Source organism: Bacillus rossius, chromosome 13 (assembly GCF_032445375.1).
Source record: "Bacillus rossius redtenbacheri isolate Brsri chromosome 13, Brsri_v3, whole genome shotgun sequence".
In the NCBI taxonomy this organism is placed as follows: Eukaryota; Metazoa; Arthropoda; class Insecta; order Phasmatodea; family Bacillidae; genus Bacillus; species Bacillus rossius.
In genome coordinates this window covers 793,402-813,454 of record NC_086340.1, presented here as the reverse complement: position 1 = coordinate 813,454, position 20,053 = coordinate 793,402, and the positions used below count along the sequence as shown (strand labels likewise).

The 20,053-nt window shown below is 37.7% G+C and overlaps 1 protein-coding gene across 1 annotated transcript; it reads left to right on the top strand.

The window, feature by feature from the left end:
• The first annotated feature begins 9,549 nt into the window (after positions 1 to 9,549).
• On the top strand, positions 9,550 to 19,592 carry LOC134538073 (zinc finger protein 239-like). The gene is made up of 3 exons (XM_063379063.1): positions 9,550 to 10,392; positions 12,869 to 13,004; positions 15,593 to 19,592. The coding sequence occupies exons 1-3, from the start codon at positions 10,288 to 10,290 to the stop codon at positions 16,336 to 16,338; spliced, it is 987 nt and encodes a 328-aa protein (XP_063235133.1). The 5' UTR covers positions 9,550 to 10,287; the 3' UTR covers positions 16,339 to 19,592.
• Positions 19,593 to 20,053: the final 461 nt, after the last annotated feature.

Sequence of the window (20,053 nt, the reverse complement as noted above, 5' to 3'; positions counted from 1 at the left end):
CTGCATTGCAGGTTGGAAATAGTATGAACGATTAAATTAATTTTTAGTAAATTGACAGCTTGACAGGTAAAAATAAAACTAAGAAAAATATTAACTTTTAACTGGGTTGATTATATCCAACCAAATAGAAAAAAAATCTTTATTCTCCTCTGTTGGTGTGTTCAAAATACGCAACAACCACAACTAAATGCGCAGACTAAGTGACAGCATTGTGAAGCATCTCGACTGGGTAGCCTGTGATTCAGAACCTCTTTGTTTCACAATAATTGTATTTCTGGCCCATAGTTCTCTACCTAGCTTTTAAGCCAAGAATAGAAGTGGCATAATTGGTGTCTAGGCTTATTGGAATTTAACCCTAACTCGCACTGTATACGCATAATTTTTTCAGTCTCTGTTTTCTGTAATACTAAGCAATACTTGATACTTTTTTTCTGTACCTTGCCATTAACTAAAAATAAAGACATTTTAAATAACAATTTATGTAATAATCAATATTCCTGGGTTCCATTTAAATCTCATTTAATATTTTTATGGTGTCATTATTGCACACGTCGGCTGAATTGGACGTGTATTTGTATCTACTGAGTGGACCACGGTGCTAAGGGCGACTCTCCCTAGAGAAACTAGGTCAGTATCGCCTCTATATTTCCGGCATGTTGTCTTGCCACCGTAAACCTGTGTTTGAGACTTCAGGGGCGGACTTATTGTTTCATTTATAGCAATCAGGAAATGGTGGGCGTGGTTTGTCGAATGTTTCTGAAACAATGCATTTATAATTCATCAAACAACATATCTAAAAGGTTTTGGTTTTGCACTAAAACAAATCCCGGACGTGCGCTGAAGGTGTTCTCGGCGAAGCACTCAACAGTCAGTGCGCCTGGAACGCGGGTCACTGCGCGCATGCGTGTTGTGTGGGTAGCCTACACGGTTTCGCACAGGGGCGCTGCGAGGTGTTGTGTGGGTAGCCTATACGGGCTCGCTCAGGGGCGCTGCGAGGTGTCGTGGGGGTAGCCTACACGGGCTAGCTCATAGGCGCTGCATCAGCATCACACGCAGAACCGAGAATTCTGACACAGTTATTACTGTTGCAATCAATCATTTGGGCTCCTCGAAATTTTAAAGCCGTGCAGTGAAATGAATATATGAATTACGGTTGGACGTCTGATTACAGGCGTGTGTGGGACAGCAGCATGAAACGCATCTGAGAAACTTCATAGAAGCTTCCTGTTGTCTATGGCAACTACAGATGGACTTTAGAGGCTCTAAATGTTGATCCTGCCCAGCGCCATACAGGCTTTGTTTATATCATCAGTACATTTAAATCAGTTCTTTAAAAGTTAAAAATGAAGTGTTGTCGCCAAGGTTTGACCTCCCTGCCGCACTCCCGCGCACTGGCAGGTTCTTCTCGTAACGATGTCAATGAGCACAAGGACTTGGAGACTTCCCAAACAACTGAGGAATCCGGAATAACAGGGACAAATCTTCCTGGAAACAGATGTGCCATGAGTAAGGGCGTGCCTACGTAGCAAGGGGTACGCTTCCACCTCACCCTTTTCTGAAGTTGTGTCCAAACCAAGAGCAAGGTGCTTTGCTTAGAAAAAAAATGTAACTAATCCTCACCAATAAATGTCCAAAAAAACTAATAAATTATGGTCTTTCATTTGACATTGTTTATAATTATATATAATACGCTGTTAGATGTTACAGAACATTTACGGCCTTTTCAACGAAGAATTCACCTAAAAAAAAAATCTAAGAGTTCTTGGTAATTTGAGAAAACTGGATCATTGTAGAAATTGCGCCGTATTACGACTTCTGAGTTTTGTGTTTCGTTCTAAAGAAATGTAAACACACACGTGGAGGAAATTAGAGTGTTCTTACTCTAGAGTGTTTTTTTTTTTTTTTTAAGGTTTTGTCAATACACCAAGAATATTCTTTTGGATTCATGTTCAAAGCTAAGTGTACTCAGTGTCAGCAAATTTACGAAGATCACTGGGTAATTTGTAATGAGGTTTCTTTGAAGGTGAAAATGTTGAACAGCGCGTTCTTCTCCGCAGGACAGAGTGTGACGCGCCCCCCTCCTCCCGGCCCGGGCAGCCGCCGCGATGCCGGGGGACAGTACTGCGGACACAGTTGCGCCACATGGCATCATCCTTGCGCAAGCCAGCAGCTCTGCAGCTCCAGCAGCGCCGAGGTCAAGGCCGAGGTCAATCACCCCCGCGACCCTCCCCTCACCGCTTCCGAGAAGTGCGCACCTCGGTGACTCGCTGTCCTGTGGTACGGCAACTCCTCGCTCGCGCTATTGGGCTTCGAGTCACATAACAAGTTAATCCTCAACAATTGTAAGTAATGAAGTACAATGGTAATGGCGTATCCGGATGGGGCAGTGTTCAACCACGCCCAGGGGCGCAACAACTAAATTTCCAAAAGGGGGGGGGGGGGCAATATACCTTTTTATAAAGAATCATCGATCCCCCCTATTGAGGCGGGGGGTCCGGGGGTCCTCCCACGGGAAAATATGTATTTCAAGGTGGAAAATGGTGCTATTTAACCAGTTTTATCATATAAAAATTGATTACACAGCACTTAATTTGCCCCCGTTTGCCCCCACTTCAAGGTTTCAGAGGGGGGGGGGGGAAAAATACCCTTCCCCCCCTGTTGTTGCGCCCCTGAGTCCACCCCCCCCCCCCAACTCCTTTTTTCTCATCCGAAATCGAAAAAATTAGTTCGGAAACTGTGGCTAGGATGTTTGTAACTAATCCTCATAAACTATCTATCAGAATTTTTTTTAATTTTAATTTTTGTTTAGCATTTTGGAATCCCCTCCCTCATGAGGGAAGTTGGATTACGAAAAAAAAAAAAAAAAAAAAAGACCCCCTTCCGTTTTGAAGTGGATACGACCATGTACAATACTGCTGTTGTACTTAGTTCCTGACTTGTGGCCGCCAAGGAGAAAGTCCTGGCGACTGTTCCGTTTCGAGCGCAGAGTTCCGGTCAGCCTCTAATAAAACACGCGCGCAGTTCCGGTGGAGACAGGTTTTCCTCCATATCTACCCTTTAAACACCTCTTTGGAGTTTGCTTTTCCAAATGAGTACTGTACAGAAATTTCGCTACGTTAAAAGATCAAATAAATCTCTGATAATTAAAGTGACAAAAATTCCTCTCCTGCTTTTCCACAAAGTACACTTCAGTAAGACTCGTATAGCGTCTCTCGCCCTTAGCTCGCAGTGTGAATTTACTATCTCTTTACATTACACCATTCCTGCCATAAGCACTGTCCTTGTTCGGTATGCTCTGTTGCCAGATATACGCCATAGAGTGCAAAAGTTGTAGACACAAATTTAAATGTAAAGAATTTTTTTTTTTTATGTATCTTAAATATTGTATATTGTAAAGGAAAATTTGGAATAATAATTTCAAAAATACCTTTTTTTATAGTTTTTCATCACGACCATAATTTTATAATATTTAAATTTTAATTCCAAGAGAACTAAAACACGTATATTTTTTCTCAAACTTTTTTGTCAACAATATTTTACATCATTTAATATTTTAAAAATTAGCTCTATTTAAGCATAGCACGTAATTTAACGAAATGCCTTGTTATTAATAGTGACCTACTGCAACGAATTTTTATCCTGTAAAATAATAATTGGTGTTTAGCAATGAATATCTTGTTTTAGATTGACTTCAACTGTAATAACACTGTCAATATACACTATTTTATGGCCTTATTAAAGTTTTTTATAAGTTACGATCGTGAACAAAATAAGATTTTTAATTATTTAAAAAGTTTTTTTTTTACATACGCTGTTGCTGGTTACACAGCATGTCATAGAGAAACCTCGATAACGGACAAACATATGAATACGCACTGGGGCCGACCTAAGATTGACTTCTGGGAGGGACACTGGTAGTCTGGACCTGCTTATTACTTCAGAAGTCGTATTATCCCGTGCATATTTTATCCTTCTGGAGGGGGGGGGGGACGCTCTAAATCCACCATTGAATACGAAAACACACAGAAAACAAAACCAAAATCACTTGGAAGCAGTCTGTGCCTGTTGACGTGAACGATTCTAAGTTTCTGAAACGTCGTAACTGTTTTGTCTTAGAAAGCCTTCTGTGGCCACCTGTGCTGTTGTCAATTATTATCTGTTTAGCATCAGCACTGGGTTCGTCTGCTTGTATTTACCGTCCTTGTCCTTGTTGCAAATGTCTCGTCGTTGTTAGCTCATTGTGTCCGTCTGTGCTCCAATATTTATTTCTGACTTATTCCTTCCACAGAATTAATTTTCTGTGCGGTATATGAAATAAACTATTGACATCAGCTGATTTTGGCATGTTTTCTTATTGTTTGCTTGTTTGCGTACTCATATTTTAGGTAGATTTCAAAGAAATACTACCTATTGTAGCCGTTACCATGGTGCGACTTCCGGAAAATTTTTATATAGTTTTACGTTTCATGGTCTATAGACTCCAAACTACTGTCAACTCGAAAGTTTTATATATATATCACAATTTTGTGGACACGATAAATGTCGCAATTTTTCACAAATCACTTCCAAACTGATACATAAAATCTAGTAGTGGAAAATTTTGGTCGAGTTCGTTAATAGGCAATATCCCACCCAAAGGGGTAGAAATGGGGAAGGTTTTTTTTTTTTGAAAAACAGAAAAATCGCTGCAACACCCATAATATGGAAAATATCATATCCGCTTGAATGTATTATAATTCATAGGAGTAATACCAAAATCTTTTTTTTCTTAATAAAATTTTGATACGACCAACAATAATTGCAAAGGTTTTAAAAAACAATGGTTGGAGGACAAAAAAAAATCATAACTACCTTCGTTAATAAAACACTGCATTCGTACGAATTTGATATTAATTTTATAATTTTTATCTAAAACTTTTGTCTGAAACATTATTGGATTAGACGAACCATTGCTGCAAGCAGTTCAAAATATAAGGGGCAGAATTTGAAAAGAAAAAAAAATTCTTTCGGCAAAGCCTACAGGCGTAGGTAGATTTCGAAGTACCTATTTATTCTGGAAATATTTTGTATAATTCATAAACTTCTGGAAAATTTTAAGAACGTATTGCTCATAACATATTTATGTTCTTCAATATTAAAAAATGATCGATTAAATATTTGCTCATTTTCCATGCAGCGAAAATACTACGAATATTTTTAACTCACTATCCCGCATTGAATATTTTACCACGCAGCATTGAATAGCTTAGAACGAATTTCATATGATATGCCAACTAAGATCATTATTTAATTATTTTTACCTTCAAATACTATTTTTCAACCCTTGCACTAATAACGTGGTCGTATTAAAATTTGCTTTGCACCAAGGTTTCAGATAATATTAAGATGGTTTAAAATAAATTCAAACTAATTTGATTCTAAGAGTGTTATTTTTTTTTTATTAATTCAACCCATGTTATTCGGTAATAATTCGTTTCAACAAAACTTGTTTCAGCCAAAGTTTTAGATGAAGTTTAGGATTCATACAATAAATTATAACGGATATGATAATATATTTTTTAAAAGTAATGATTTTTTTTTTACTTTCAAACCTTGTTATTTCCAACCCTTGCAGTAAGGGTTGGGTAAACAAAATTTTGTTTTAACAATAGTATTAATCAATATTTAGACAGTTAAACAATATTAAGAATGTATTCGATAGTGTACCGGTTAGGGAAGTTTCATTTATTTTCTCATTCCAACCCCAGGTTTTTACAACCCATTGCAATAATGATTTGTATTATAAAAAAATTTTCAGAACTAATTTTTAGATAAAAATTATAAGATTTGTAAACAATTGGAACGGATTTGATAGTGTGCTTACTAAGGAAGTAATGTTTTTTTTTTTGTTATTCAACTCCTGTTTATTCCAACCCTTGGAGTCATGTTAGGTCGTATAAAAATTATTTAAGACAAAAGTTGTACATAATAATTTAAGGTTTTACAATAAATTAGAACGTGTACATGGACGGAAATTATGATTTTTCAAAATTATATCCTTAAATTTTTCTACCCTCTGCATCAAAGTTTCAGACAAAAGTCTTAGATAAAAATTATAAGATTTACAAACAATTTGAACAGGTTCTATTGTGTCCTTACGGAGTTTTACTTCTAACCCTTGTTTTTTTTTCAACCCTTGCATTTATAATTTGGTTGTATACAAATTACTTCAAAATAAAGTTTTAAATAATATTCATACGGCTTACAAATAATTCTAACGGATTTAATAGTGCATAGTAAGGGAGTTATGTATTGTTTTTGTTTTTAAACCCCGTTTTTTTTCACCCCTTGCAGAAATGGTTGGTCATACAAAAAATTTAATTCGGACGAAAGTTGTAGATAATATTTTTAGGATTTACAATAAAAAGGAATGGATTTAATAGTGTAAAAGGAACTGATTATATATATTTTGTTATTTCCACCCCTCTTTTTAAACATTTAAAACTCTATGCAACAATAGTTTGTCTTGTCAAAAAAAATTCAGACAAAAATTTTGGAAAAAATATTATAAGACCTGGTCGCTGCTTTCCATTCGTTGATCGCATGAACAAATGAAAGTTTTGTAAACAGGCACAACAGCTAGTTTATATAATATAATAAATAAAACAATGTTCGAACTTTGCCATTTTTTTTTTTTTGGTGAGGTGCTAAAACACTAAGCGCCTACATTTATCTCGCTATAAATCAACTGTGTGTATACCAGGCTGTGTAAAGGTTCATTTAATGGCAGTGATAGTGTCGTGTTGTGAGCAGGGGCGCAGCCAGGGGGGGGGGGGTGTTTAGGGGTTCAAACCCCCTACCCCTTAGCACCAAATCTTTAATTAATTTCTTATTCATCACTCAAACAAATTTCATATTAAAATTAATAAAAATTTTACCATTACAATATTTAAATTTAAGTACCGAAAACTGCTAAAAATAGCACTATTTTACACCTTAAAATCCAAATTTTCCCGGGGGAGGACCTCCCGACCGCCCACTTTAATACGGGGGGGGGGGGGCATGCTTCTTAACACCCCCCATACACAAATCCTGGCTACGCCACTGGTTGTGAGTGTCGGAATGAGCCTGAGTGGCCAGATGGACTCGCCCGTGCCCCAGGTCAGGGGTCACGGCGCGAGGCGGGGTTCGCTGCTGCAGCCGGTTACAGGCGGCGCGCTCGCCCGCTGACACGGCGGGCCCTGCGCCCCCTGACACAACCCCCAGCAGGTTGTTTGTGCCTCGAGAGCTGACTGCGCCACTCTGCCCTCGCACTTTGCTCCCGGCGCACTTTTCTCTTGTTTATGTTCACTGTTTACACTGGCCGTCGATAAGGAATACTAGCGAAAGATAACTCTTATCTCTTACAAAATGTGCTGAAGAAGGAAAAAGCGATGTTTTGTTGCCTACAGTGAAAAAAAAAAAAAAAACAGAAAACTAAGAAGTAATATGTCATCACCCTCAGTTCGGGCAACAAAACCCGGGGTGAGCCTGTTCAAGTTTCTGGAGAGCACCAGGCTAGCGCAAAGTCTAACTGAATGTTGTTTGCATGGGCCGATGGCCCTGGCGTGCCACTAGGCTCAAAGGGTAAGAATTTAACTAATTTCAGATGCACAGTCCCTGGCCAGCATAATGTGCTAATCCCTGACAACTTATAATTAAGGTTTTAAATGATTGTAGAGGGTTTTCGAAACGTGCAGTTTTATTGACATGTAATTTGCACTACACAGATGTGTCTCGCGCCGACAAATTGTTAATTAAATGGGCTACCCTTTACGGACCCGGATTCCCACATACATAACAATATTATAGGTTTGGCAATTTTTCCTTATTAAAAACATAATTAATTTACATTATGGCTTAAGGTTCTTTTACAATTGCTTTAGATATTAATTAATGCAATGTTTGTATAAAATTAATTTAGGTTAACGAATATTCAAATGTTCGGGCTTTTATGACCTTGTGAGAGGAATAATATCAATGAAAGTTTTAATGATAAAAATTTAATTTTAAAGGTAGTATTTTTAAGTCTGTTTAAATAGAATAGGTATGTGTTGCTTTGTGAAACAAATAAACCAATATTTCATTGGTTAGTTTCAATCATATAATGATCAATCTTCACAGATCAAACATCATATAACAATACATGACACATCTACTGAAAACCAGAAAAGGCATATGTCCATGAAATTGTTGTAAATCAATCTTCCCCACTGCAATAATCATTCAAAGAAAATATGAACTATATATTGTGTCCCTTGAATATAGAAATAATCCATGAATACTAACTAGATATTTACTCATGCCAACTAATTTAAGTACCTTGTCGTGTCCTGCATTTGGCCTCGGCCCCCTTGTGCAAGTGCTGCATGCTCATCCCTGAAACAAACATGGCTGCTCCGACACCACAGGGTAATTTTTCCTAATAACTATGCCTAAGCTAGTTATCCTGTAAGATGGTGATGCACCCGGCGCAAATAAATGGCGCCTGCTGCAGAATGTAAATAATTGGGATTCATTGTGGCATTACTCAGGGAAGGAGTGGGCTTCCGCTCGTGTTGGGAGCATCCCGAGATTCAGAAATCAGCATATTATCAGGACAGTCAGTGACATATTATAGAACATGCTGCAAAGGCTAAATCTGTAAATATTGACTGTAATGATAATGTAACCGACTTGTATATAAGCTTGGCTTACACTGTACCAGTCAGAGATCCTTAACCCAGAGAAATCTGGAGGAATAAAAGCAGGAGTTTAAAATTTGGTGTGGTGCTTTCTGCTTCTCTCTCTCTCTCTCTCTCTCTCTCTCTCTCTCTCTCTCTCTCTCTCTCCCCCCTCTTTACTTGGAGCGACCTCTCGAGGATTATGCTCTAGCATCCCTGTTCCCCCGGAGCGGCCTTTTGAGGATTACGCTCTAGGTCCTTTCCCCCCTCCTCTTCCTTGTTCCTTGTCCAGCAAGAGGGCAGGCCTCTGCCCCTCTCTGCCCGGCTGACTGCCCGACTACAGGAGCTGTTTGGCAGTGACGACTGAGGACGTCACACCCCGGGGGGAATTCACCCCATTTCAAGCTACTCCAGCACCGGACGCTGTTGTCGGGACACGTCAACCTAAAGGTTTTAAAAGTAGAGGTACAATAATGTGTAAGAAACGGAAAGATCTATTCAGATTACCTTTAGCACTTTAACAAATTTCGAGTGCAGTTTCAAGCACTAGAGAAACATGGTGGTTAGGGATAGCAAGGCATATCTTGCTCAAAATGGGAAATGGGGACTATTTATCAGAAATAGTTTGAGGAGTGTCTATTATGTCATACAATAGTAAACAATCACAAAAATAAAACTTATTCTAATTACATTTGTGAAAAATATTTAAAACTTTTTTAACTACAGTTTATTGTTCCTTTTTTATAGGAAAACCCATTGATGGTTTATGTTTATTACAGCTAAACCATTTAACCTATGTTCACTAATAGTTCTTCTTATCCATGTTTTAATTCATATACAATATCAAAAGAAAGGATCCTGTTTATCAAAAACATGACGACAACCATTGATGCTCCATCGTTCGCAAAGGCCATTGTGCGGCATCGCCGCCTCGCCTATTCAAATGCGATGTTATGTAACTATGTATCTGGAACACATGAAGTGCAAACGAGTGCAATGCGACGAACGACCACTGCCACCGACGAGTAAATTGTTGCCCACGAGACAATCGTTGAAGGTCTATATATTTTATTTTAAACAATTTTCGGGGACATTTATTGTGATGCAATGTCCTAAGTAACCAATGTTTTAGTACTTTTTATTTTTATTTTAATGGGTTCATTTTGTTTTTATAACCAGGCGTAGACTGAACAATAGTTCCTACATGTCTGCGGAAAAAGACCTCCCTAGCGTGTAGCCATTAGGGCTATCGTTCAATTCATCTCAGCCTGCATCGGGGCTAGTCACGTTCTCGCACCGTGGAGTCGCGCAACCATTTCAACTGACCATCAGTTCCATAGTGTAAGTTCGCCGAATATTTTCGCATCGAATCTGTGGTGAGCCCCACCTGGCTGGTATTCATACTTCAGTGGCATAATTAACTAATTTGCTTATGGCTGCAAAGAAGACATAGGCCAATATTCGTTGTGGAAAAAAGAGAAGATGATCATGGCCGTTGGCGAAAATTATTGGCCCTCTTGTTATGATTTTAAAAAGTAAACAAATAAATAATAAATTGTGAATGCCGATTAGACGTAGTGGGAATTCTAAATTACATTTTTAAATCATGGAGCTAGCAGTTAACGTTATCGAAAGGAAGCTACAAATATGTAATAGCTATCCAGATCACGTTGCATCTGAAAGTACTGCTAAGATTAAGAGGGAGATAGAGGTAAATAATTTTTAACAGATCTTAAACTTATCAGCTGCATAAGTTAGCTTGTTAATGTAACTAAGAATTTAATTAAATTGGATACTTGACGGTATCTTCAAGATGGTGGCGTGGTTTATGCTGAAAGCCCCCGCCTTATTTTTTCATGTATTATTAAACGAGATGGTATTTTGTATCTTCTATTAACACTTATTTTCCAGAAGTGCTGTGTGAACCAGCAACTTTTTCCCTATGATTAATCTAATTTACCTTGCTTGTTTTATAATACATTTGTACGGCATGTTCGGAAAAATACGGAGGCGAGGTTATAAGTTTCTCATCACATCTAAATTTATCACATGATCTTGTTAAAATGTAAGCTGTATTTAATTTAGTACATCGAAAAATTTTGGCCAAACAAAAACTCTTATTATCACATTCATACAAATTTTGGCAGGTCTTATGGATTTTTTTTGTATTCCACTTACAATCATAATTTAGAGTTACATCACAAGTTTTTGTTATGGCCAGGATTTTTCAACATAATAAATTCTAACAGCAAGTAGGTATCACGAACTACAGGATCAATGTGTACAGTATCATGCCAACAGAATCAAGGTATAACTTGGATAAATGATATGGAACAATTGCCTTCTGTTTATAAATTAAATGGATTGCAGGGAATACCAAAACAAGTTGTTTTTAAACATATTTTGTCCATAAACTCAATCCTGCAAAGTTACAGAGGCGAACTGTAGCGTCCAAATTTGAAACTCGTGTTCATCGGAGCACTGCTTCACTTGTTGAGAGGATGTGCAATCGCAGCACCAAGATGTTCAAATGAAGCAGGCGACGAGTTGGGTGCAGACGTGTAGAGGTTAGCCATCAGCAGTATAGTGTAGATCACCCTTCACGGTATGTTTTAGACAGTCTCTGGTTAAGCCGTATGAAGTTGTTCTTATACGTTTGTGACAGTTTCCTTGGTAAATGCACATTGCTCCAGCTGTAGTGACTTGTACCTCTCTGAACACCATTAACATATCGGCCATCTCTGTCAATGAAAAGTCTGTAATTATCGGATGTCACTGCTTTTTAGAAAGGAAAGAAAAAAAATTGGAAAACATGGTTTTCACACACTACACACATCCCTAAATTTACCCTGAATATGAAAATATTTTGTGGATTTTTGACAGTTAATGTTGTATTTGAAGAATAAATGCATATAATTAAACCACTAATTAAAAATATTACTTAAGCTAACTAATGCTATGAGTTTAACTTTCTGAAAGGACATACAAATCATCACATAGTCGTGCTGCAAATATGCTGGAACAAAGTTGCCGTTTACGAACTTTCCAAAATAAGTTACCAACTGCGATCACAATCATATGCAATGGTCTGGAAATTTTTTTTGCATAGACTGGAAAACCTGGAAAAAAATCAGGGAATTTCATTTTCAGAAATGTGTAGCAACCCTGTAAAAGTATCTCCTAGTACTGGAGTGTCGAGAGAGTCTGAGGCCCGTAAAGGTGAGAGGGAACTAGCGCGTTGCTGGCGGAAGCTCTGGACACAGCTTGCTGTAGCTCCACTCCTGGAACGTGGAGGTATGCAGTCGCGGTCACCGTGAGGTGACGCGAAGCGCCACTGTCCCAGCAGGACCCCTCGCACGTGTGGGGAGGCAGGTGGCTCACGTGTTCAGCTCCGGCGTGCTACCACCAGTGCTACCTGCTGGCGTGGTGCCGGCCACACCCCCTGTCGGGCCCCAGGCTTCTTGTTCACGGGTCCGCGGGAGGGCTCCAGTTGAGTTCGAGATTACTTCTAAAGCTTGGGTTTACCCTGGGAGAGTAGGACGAAAATTACAAGTCCGTTGCTAATAAAATTCATAGGAAATCTTACACAATTTACGCGATTTGCGCATCACATTTACAGTTATGGCCACTGTAACGTTCACTAGTTTTCTTACTTTTTCTTTTTTTCAACTGTGGGGTAAAAATATTTGTACATTAGAGAATAGGGTTGGGAGGCCCAACAAACTTATTTTCCCCTGGGTCCTTAGTTTTTGTTGATGGCCCTGCTGGCCGTATAGTAAACACTGGTATGTGTTAGGAGGTGGGGATGAACGATGCATTTTACTTCAAAAAGGGAACACAACGAATCAAGGCAGTCCCTGGGGCATGAGGACGGGCCCTTCCTCGGCTGGTCGTTGGGAATAGGGCAAGGAGGGAAGGTGAGAGAGTGCGTGCAGGCTTTCTGCGCCAGTAGCCACAGCGATGCAGGGTTCCATATCAAGTGAAGTGTTCGGGTTGCGACAAATTGAAACACGATTGTACGCAAACCTTTGGCGGAATAAATATTCATTTTAAGTGTGAGATAAAACTTGAAACAAACTGACTTCAGTTTGTGCATCGTTGCCTCTTGTCGAATTACTACAGTACAGCCCTCAGTATTAGAGGCGGTATGCAAGGAGGCAGTAGCTTACTCTCTGGGAATGTTTCAGGACGCTGACGTCACACCCGCGGAGCGTGAGTCACGGTGGTCGGACGACACTTCTGCACAGGACCAAGTCTGGAGAGATCGAGCGATCCATACGGAAGAACACTTTGTGCTTAACAAAACTGAAGAAGACTTTAAAAGTAGGAGTTTTTGGTTCATCCATGTAGTTTACAATTAGGGTAGTAGTTCTTTTTATTGTAAATAGGTAATTTACAGTTGGTTCTGTGACAAATTACCTTGATGATATCTTTGAGTTTAGATTTTGATAATTTATCTTTTCCAACCCACTTAATATTAATAAAGTTTTTAAAAATTGTACATTTTAAGATTTGGTCTACTCTGATACATGCCTAGCCATTACTAAATGACCTGACTACCTTTTCATCAAGGAAAAAATGATAGGAATGGTTTGTGAAATTTTTTCTTGTTTTTAACACGCTTTTATTAGCTTCACCTGTATGTATGTAACTGAATCTTTGAACGTAATTTTCACCAACTTAAATGCATCTAATTGACTTAAAAATTTGTACACGTGTCAAGGGCCGATGACAATATAATAATTTTATTACTTTAACCCGAAAAGTGAAAAGGGGGGAGCATAGAGACAAAAAACCCTACTTTTTTGCTATGGGCAATAACCATGCTTTTTGTACATCCATGAGTCCGGGGCATGGGGGTAAATTTTTCCGAAGTCGACTGCCCCTTCAATTGTGTTTTGTGTGTTTGTGTGTGTGTGTGTGGGGGGGGGGGGGGCCGAGGGGAAAGGTCATTTGCCCCCGAGTTTTCGATATTCGTGACTATGAAAGTACGTTAATTTTGACGTGCATCCAGGGCCTTTGTGCACCATAAAGACCTTTGGGGGGTGTGAGGGGGGTGGGGGGGGGGGGGCAATGGCCCTTGTATGTTAGTATGTAACGGAAACTTTTAACATGATTTTAGCCCCCTTCAAAACGTCGGATTAACTCAAAATTTGGCATATTTATCAAGGACCGATGACAATTCAATATTTTTAACAGACTCGTTATCCTTACTAGGATAATCAGGATTAGCGATTTTTTGTTTTCCTAAACTGTTAGTGTCTTTGCGCCAAGACCAAGAAGGGAAACTACCAGGCGCGCTAATCACCTATTTCTCAAATAAGTTACCGACTTTGAATAAGATGAAATTTTCGGAGAGGGAACCTGAGAACCGGCTATCTCATCCAAGGGAGGCAGCAGGCACCCAAATTGCTCATTTTCGGATAAATTACAGACTTAGAATGAACATCAATGACTTCCCAATTTGATTGAAAATCATTGATTTTCATAGTAGGATAATGAAAATATTTTGTATTATAGTTCTTCAACACACTATATCGAATATATATTTTAAAAGCAGCCATTATATAGTCAAACTCACTTTAATAGTAAATTGATGTAATAAAAAAAAGCCAACAAAAAAATGAAAAATAAATAAAAGTTTAAAAAAAACTTAAAAAAAACACGCTTTTATAGAAAATAGAACTAAAAAATAAAAAATTAATTTTAATAAATTTGAATTAAGAATAGTTTAAAAAATTTTAATAAATAAAACTTAAGAATAGTGTAAATAAGAAAAAAATGTATATTATTGTAAAAAAAAAAGCGTGGAGTGCTTTTAAAGATATTATCAAAATGATCATCCATCTACTCATGTTTCTCCATAAAATATTTATAACTATTGACACCATGCCCCCCAAACTTTTTTTTTTAAATAAAATAATTTTTTTTCTTATTTATACTATACTTAATTTAAATTTATTAAAATTCTTTACACTATTCTTAATTCAAATTTTTTTTAATTTATTTTTTATTTTTTAGTTGGATTTTCTATAAAAGCGTGTTTTTGTTTTTTTAAACTATTATGTATTACAAAAAGGTATGTATTTGTAAGAATCAATGTGGTATTAATTTTGTTTGCATGCAAATGCAACCTGTGGAAAATGCATATAAAGAGAATACAGTTTTGCGTGGGAAGAACGGAGACTGATATGAACTGTGCTGTGATGTCAGAAAACTTGTTTACATGTAAGTCTCTAATAACTGGTGCAACCTGTACGAAGGTTCGCACTCTAAATTTAATTTTTATTGATAGTACATACATGTATGAATGTTTGCTATGTAACTGCATTATTGTAGAAATTTCGCAAAATGAGTTTTAAAAAAAAAAATAAGTTTTGTTGCAAATACCATGAAATTCATACATTCAAGCTCCTGTCTGTTGTGAAAGTGCCCTTGGAAAATGTGCACTGATTCTGCTGCAGTGTTTTTTTGTTTTTCTTTTTTTCCGGCCCGTACATCAACATGTTGGCCATCCACGCGAATGTAAAACTTGCCGAGTTACTGCTGTTTGTCAAATCAGTAATAACAGCATCGTAATCACCAACAGTCAGCACTGCACAAATAGCTTAAAGCCAAACGTGTAAACATCCACTGTACCGTACACCAGGCTGCTGGTTGCTAGTGCGTTCGACCTGCTTCCCACGGGGCTCTGATTGCTCGTCTTCTCAGCCAGTGGAGTAGTCCTCGGAAGCCTGCACGCTACTGTTCGTGCCTTTAACTGCACGTTTTGGCATTCCCTGCTACCCATTAAATCTATACTCTGCAGTTTGCGAACATTCTGCATAAGCTTTTATGTCAGTATGTTGGTTCTAATATATGCTTGCATGTCAGCAAGTTGGTACTAACATATGCTTTTCGTTATCTTGCAGGTTACCTTAGCTTTGACCTGCTGCCCAGTTGCAGCGTGTTGTTGCAAAGGGTGAAGACAGAGCCAGAGCTGTACGAACAGAGTGCAGCAAGCACAAACCATTTGCCTGAATCGTCTCGTCGTGAAGACAACACGTTAGCTGACGAAGAGATGAAGTGCAAGCAGAGGCCATTCACTCGCAGATCTGTCAGGATTGCCAACACGCAGAAAGATAATTGTGCTTCCTACCGTATAGAAAAACCATTTGCATGTTTATTTTGTCCGAAAGAGTTTTCTCGAAACTACCATTTGAAGTTGCACATGCGTATTCATTCGATGGAGAGACCTCACACGTGTAAGTTTTGTCGTGCTCAGTTTAGCAGGAAAGACGGTTTGTTGTTGCACAAACGCACCCATTCCGGGGAACGGCCGTACCATTGTTTGTTTTGCGGAGCCAGGTTCGTTCAGAAAGTTCACCTGAGGACGCACATGAACACTCACTTGAGCGAGAGATACTCGTGCTCCGAGTGTGACCGGCAGTTCTCCCAGGAGATATATTTAGTGAGGCACAGGCGTATCCACACCGGCGAGCGGCCGTACTCGTGTCCGGTTTGTCGCGCCAGGTTTGCCAACACGAGCTCTGCATCCAGGCACATGCGCATTCACACCGGGAAGAAGCCGTTCGCATGCGCGGGTTGCGGTGTCAGATACGCTCTGAAAGATAATTTGAAATTACACGTGCGCAAATGTTCTAGTAAAAGAAAATAATTTCCCATTTCCACATGTTCAAAGGGTGGATGAAAGCTTTCGGGTTCTCCCACCAGACCGGGAGCTTGTTTGTGGGAACATGTTGTGTGTTAGGATGTGACTGAATACAATCTGTGCTTATAATGTATATTTTTTACAGTTTATAATGGCTGCTTTAGTTTTAAAGATAGTGAACAGATTGTGTTTGTAGTGTAGTTATTTTCTGAAGGAGGTTTGAGAAGGAAACTAATATAGTGGAATTTTTGTTGAGGAAGCACAATGCCTTGTCGGTTGCAGACATGCTCTTGTGGCTCACTGCAAACAAAAAAAAAAATGTCTGTTAGTGAAACAAGTGAACTAGTTTCGCTTTGAAATACGTAGCTTCTCTCTAAAAATTATATATTAAATTTTTTTGGTTTGCTCTAAATTGTACCACTCCAAACCTCCGGCTAGCTTACATTGCACATTTATGAACACTTTATCAAATAAGTTGGGCACTTTACAATATTCAAATTACAAAATAACTGTCACTGTCGATGATTTGTTACTGAAACGTCTCTCTGGCACAAACTGTTTTTTACAGGTTTTTTTTTATTAATACTTGGAAAATTCACAGTCATCCTGGCCGTCATCGTGCGACCATGAGCTCAAATACATGTTGAATATACAACCAGGTCACGCAGAAACTCTTCACTGATTGCAAAACGGACTCGGTCCTCGGAACAGTGACAAATTCACTCGCTTATTTCTTTGGGCTAAAACCTAAGACTGTGATCACTGAATTATAAATATGTAAAAGTTAAAAAGACAAAAAAGGTTGATTATAAAAGGGAGCACCCGGCCCATAGCTACAATATTCTCTCATCAAACCATTAACACGGTACTATGAGCCACCCCGACAGTCAACATCTCAGTACCTTGTACAGACTTTGACTGAATGACATGACTGTCCTCTGTCCTGGAGAAAAAAAAGGGGCACTTGTGCAACCTAACTGTCAACCAATCACAAAAATACATGGGAAAAAAATCAGCCAGTCTTCTTCTCTCATGCTCTGAAACCTCTGTGTGTCTCTAATTCTTACGCAACTGGCAAACTATTGTATCAACTCGTTGAACAAAGAACCATGGCCAAAAAAATACAAAAGAAAATTATGTGAACAGCATTTACAAATAAAGAAGAAAAAAATCAACATTTAAAAAAATACATTAAAGCACTACACAAATAAAAAGGTAAAAAAAAATCTCGGAGATCATTCATTATAAAGCAAGCAAATCATCAGAAAACCTTAAAAAGCATGAAATAATGCAAATTATGATCATAAAACATGTGGCAAACACACAAATACGTCTCAAAAGGAACAGAAGCTGGTAATTATGTATCAAACAATGTAACCATAGTACTGAATATGAGACAACATAATAAACAGTAAATTAAACTGCTTAACAAGTGGGGAGGGCAGTGGTCCGGGTCCCTACGTGTCTAAATTAAAATGCGCTTGCCGATGCGCTAGTGAGCATTTTTGAAACTGTGAAGTGATGAAAGTTGCAGTCTGTAACTTCATAGTGCTGTTGTAACATTTATCTTTTATATAGGTTGTAACTGTAAGGTTTTTTTTTTTTTGCGAAGATTTATTTTGTAAAGTCTGATGGATATTTTGTACCTGAATAGTGTTAAAAATATTGAACAAATATATTTTTAATAAGGTATGTTGGAATGTGTTGGTAAGCGTGCCTTATGAAATAATTGCATGAAGTGTTTTCTGCCTTGTTAAGTTTCCTTGTTGAACTTTATCTTGTTCCAGCATGTTACTTTTTTTGACATGCCTCTCCTCTAAATGCATTGTTTTCCTTGAGAGTAAAATGCTGTGTTAATGAAAGTAAGTGCCTTAGTATCCGGAGAAAACTATTTGAACATAATACATATTCATTATGGCTTTTAACCAAATGGACGTTATTATTCAGTGTCAAAAACTTTGCAGGGTGATCCAGAAATATTTGCTTCATTCAGCTACTTATGTATATTATTATTTACTGCAAAACCTCGATATTTGGGATGTCAAGCTCAAAGCCAGGCCAGAGTAACGAGAATCTGGATTAGCCAGAGAATTCAAGAGGAATCTTTATGACAACATAACTTACACAATATGTGTTTTTATTTTCTGAAATTTTTACAGACAAATTTGAACTCTGTTTAATTACAGAGCTTAAATTTATTTGTTTCTCTTAATTAGTTGGGGTGTTCTGGAGAACAGAGTGTAAGAAGGCTGATGTAATCAATGAGGTTCTAGGATATGGTAATGCAAATTTAAAATTTTGTTTTTGAAATATTATTCAAATAATTTTTTTCATTCTGAATATGTATGGCTGTTTTCGTGTTACTGCCCAAAGAAAATGCAGTTCTAAAACTGTGAATATTATTTCATTTTTGTTAGGATCACAAATTTTGTAATGCATTTAATCAGTGTTAAGTTTTGAATCTTTTATATATTTTTGTTTAAAAATAATTTAATGACTTATTACTAAATGACGTATCAAACTTTTGAATGTTAAGTTTTGAATCTTTTATATATTTTTGTTCAAAAATAATTTAATGACTTATTACTAAATGACGGATCAAACTTTTGAATTCTACGCAAGTAGTTTCCAAGTCGATCAGTGCTGCATGTCAAAACAAAACTGTAACCGTGCCACTGTCAGGCTTGCTGCAGTAACAGTAAAAAGTTACTGAGAATAAAATCACTCATTTTAGGATAATGTAATGGTGCTTAACGTTTTTGGGGGAAAGAAAAGTATTCTTCCCCAATATTTACAAACTACATAGTAACAAACTACTTGCAGCCTGAAAGTTTGTGTGGTGATGCCTTATTAATGCTATCAGTACAAAGATAAATTCATAAATAATCTTAAGACTTAAATGAACCTTACAAAATTGTAATTATTGTGAACATACATAGTTGTGTAAATATTTTCACATATACATAATTGAATAAAAACTAGTTTTTAAATGTCTTGTTATTTCATTCCACTTACTGTAATACATTCGGTATTAATAAACACCAGCATACCGTATTACGAATTCGCAGTGTGACATTGGAGCCAAAAGTGTGCTAAGGCCCAACCCTACGGTAATGTATGTGCCTATCTTGGATGTGCATTAACCAACAAAGAAAACCACTCTTTAGGCAAGTTGCTTGTATTACAATAATTCTTAGGTTAAAATTACTGTTTAATGATGTAGTAATTTGTGAACAGTACGTCCTTAGGTGCCTGTGATAGCCTTAAAAATGAAAATGTGCAAAGGAGAAGCAGTAAATAAACACAAACCAGACATAATTTGTCATGATGCGAGTGCAGATAAACCGTGGTGCAGCTTATGGCAGACTTGACAACACTGCCACCACATGTTCCGTCAAACTCCACGGTTTGTTAACCTACAAATACACTATGTACTAATCACGGCTGCTTATCGGACAAGATAAATGCGTTGTTTGTGTTTGTATTTGTGAGGAAGACATTACAATAATTCCCAAAGGTTTGCTGTTGCGATCATCAGCAGCAAATATTTAAGATTATGATGTAATTACCTATTAGGGGTGCATGGCTCATTCAGGTAAATGCGGTACACAGCAGTTTTTCAACAGGTTGCGCAGAATTCAGTCATGTGTATTAAAATAGTGGTGCCATACGTTACACACATTAGTTACCCATTATTACTATTTATCACGTAGTTTCAAGT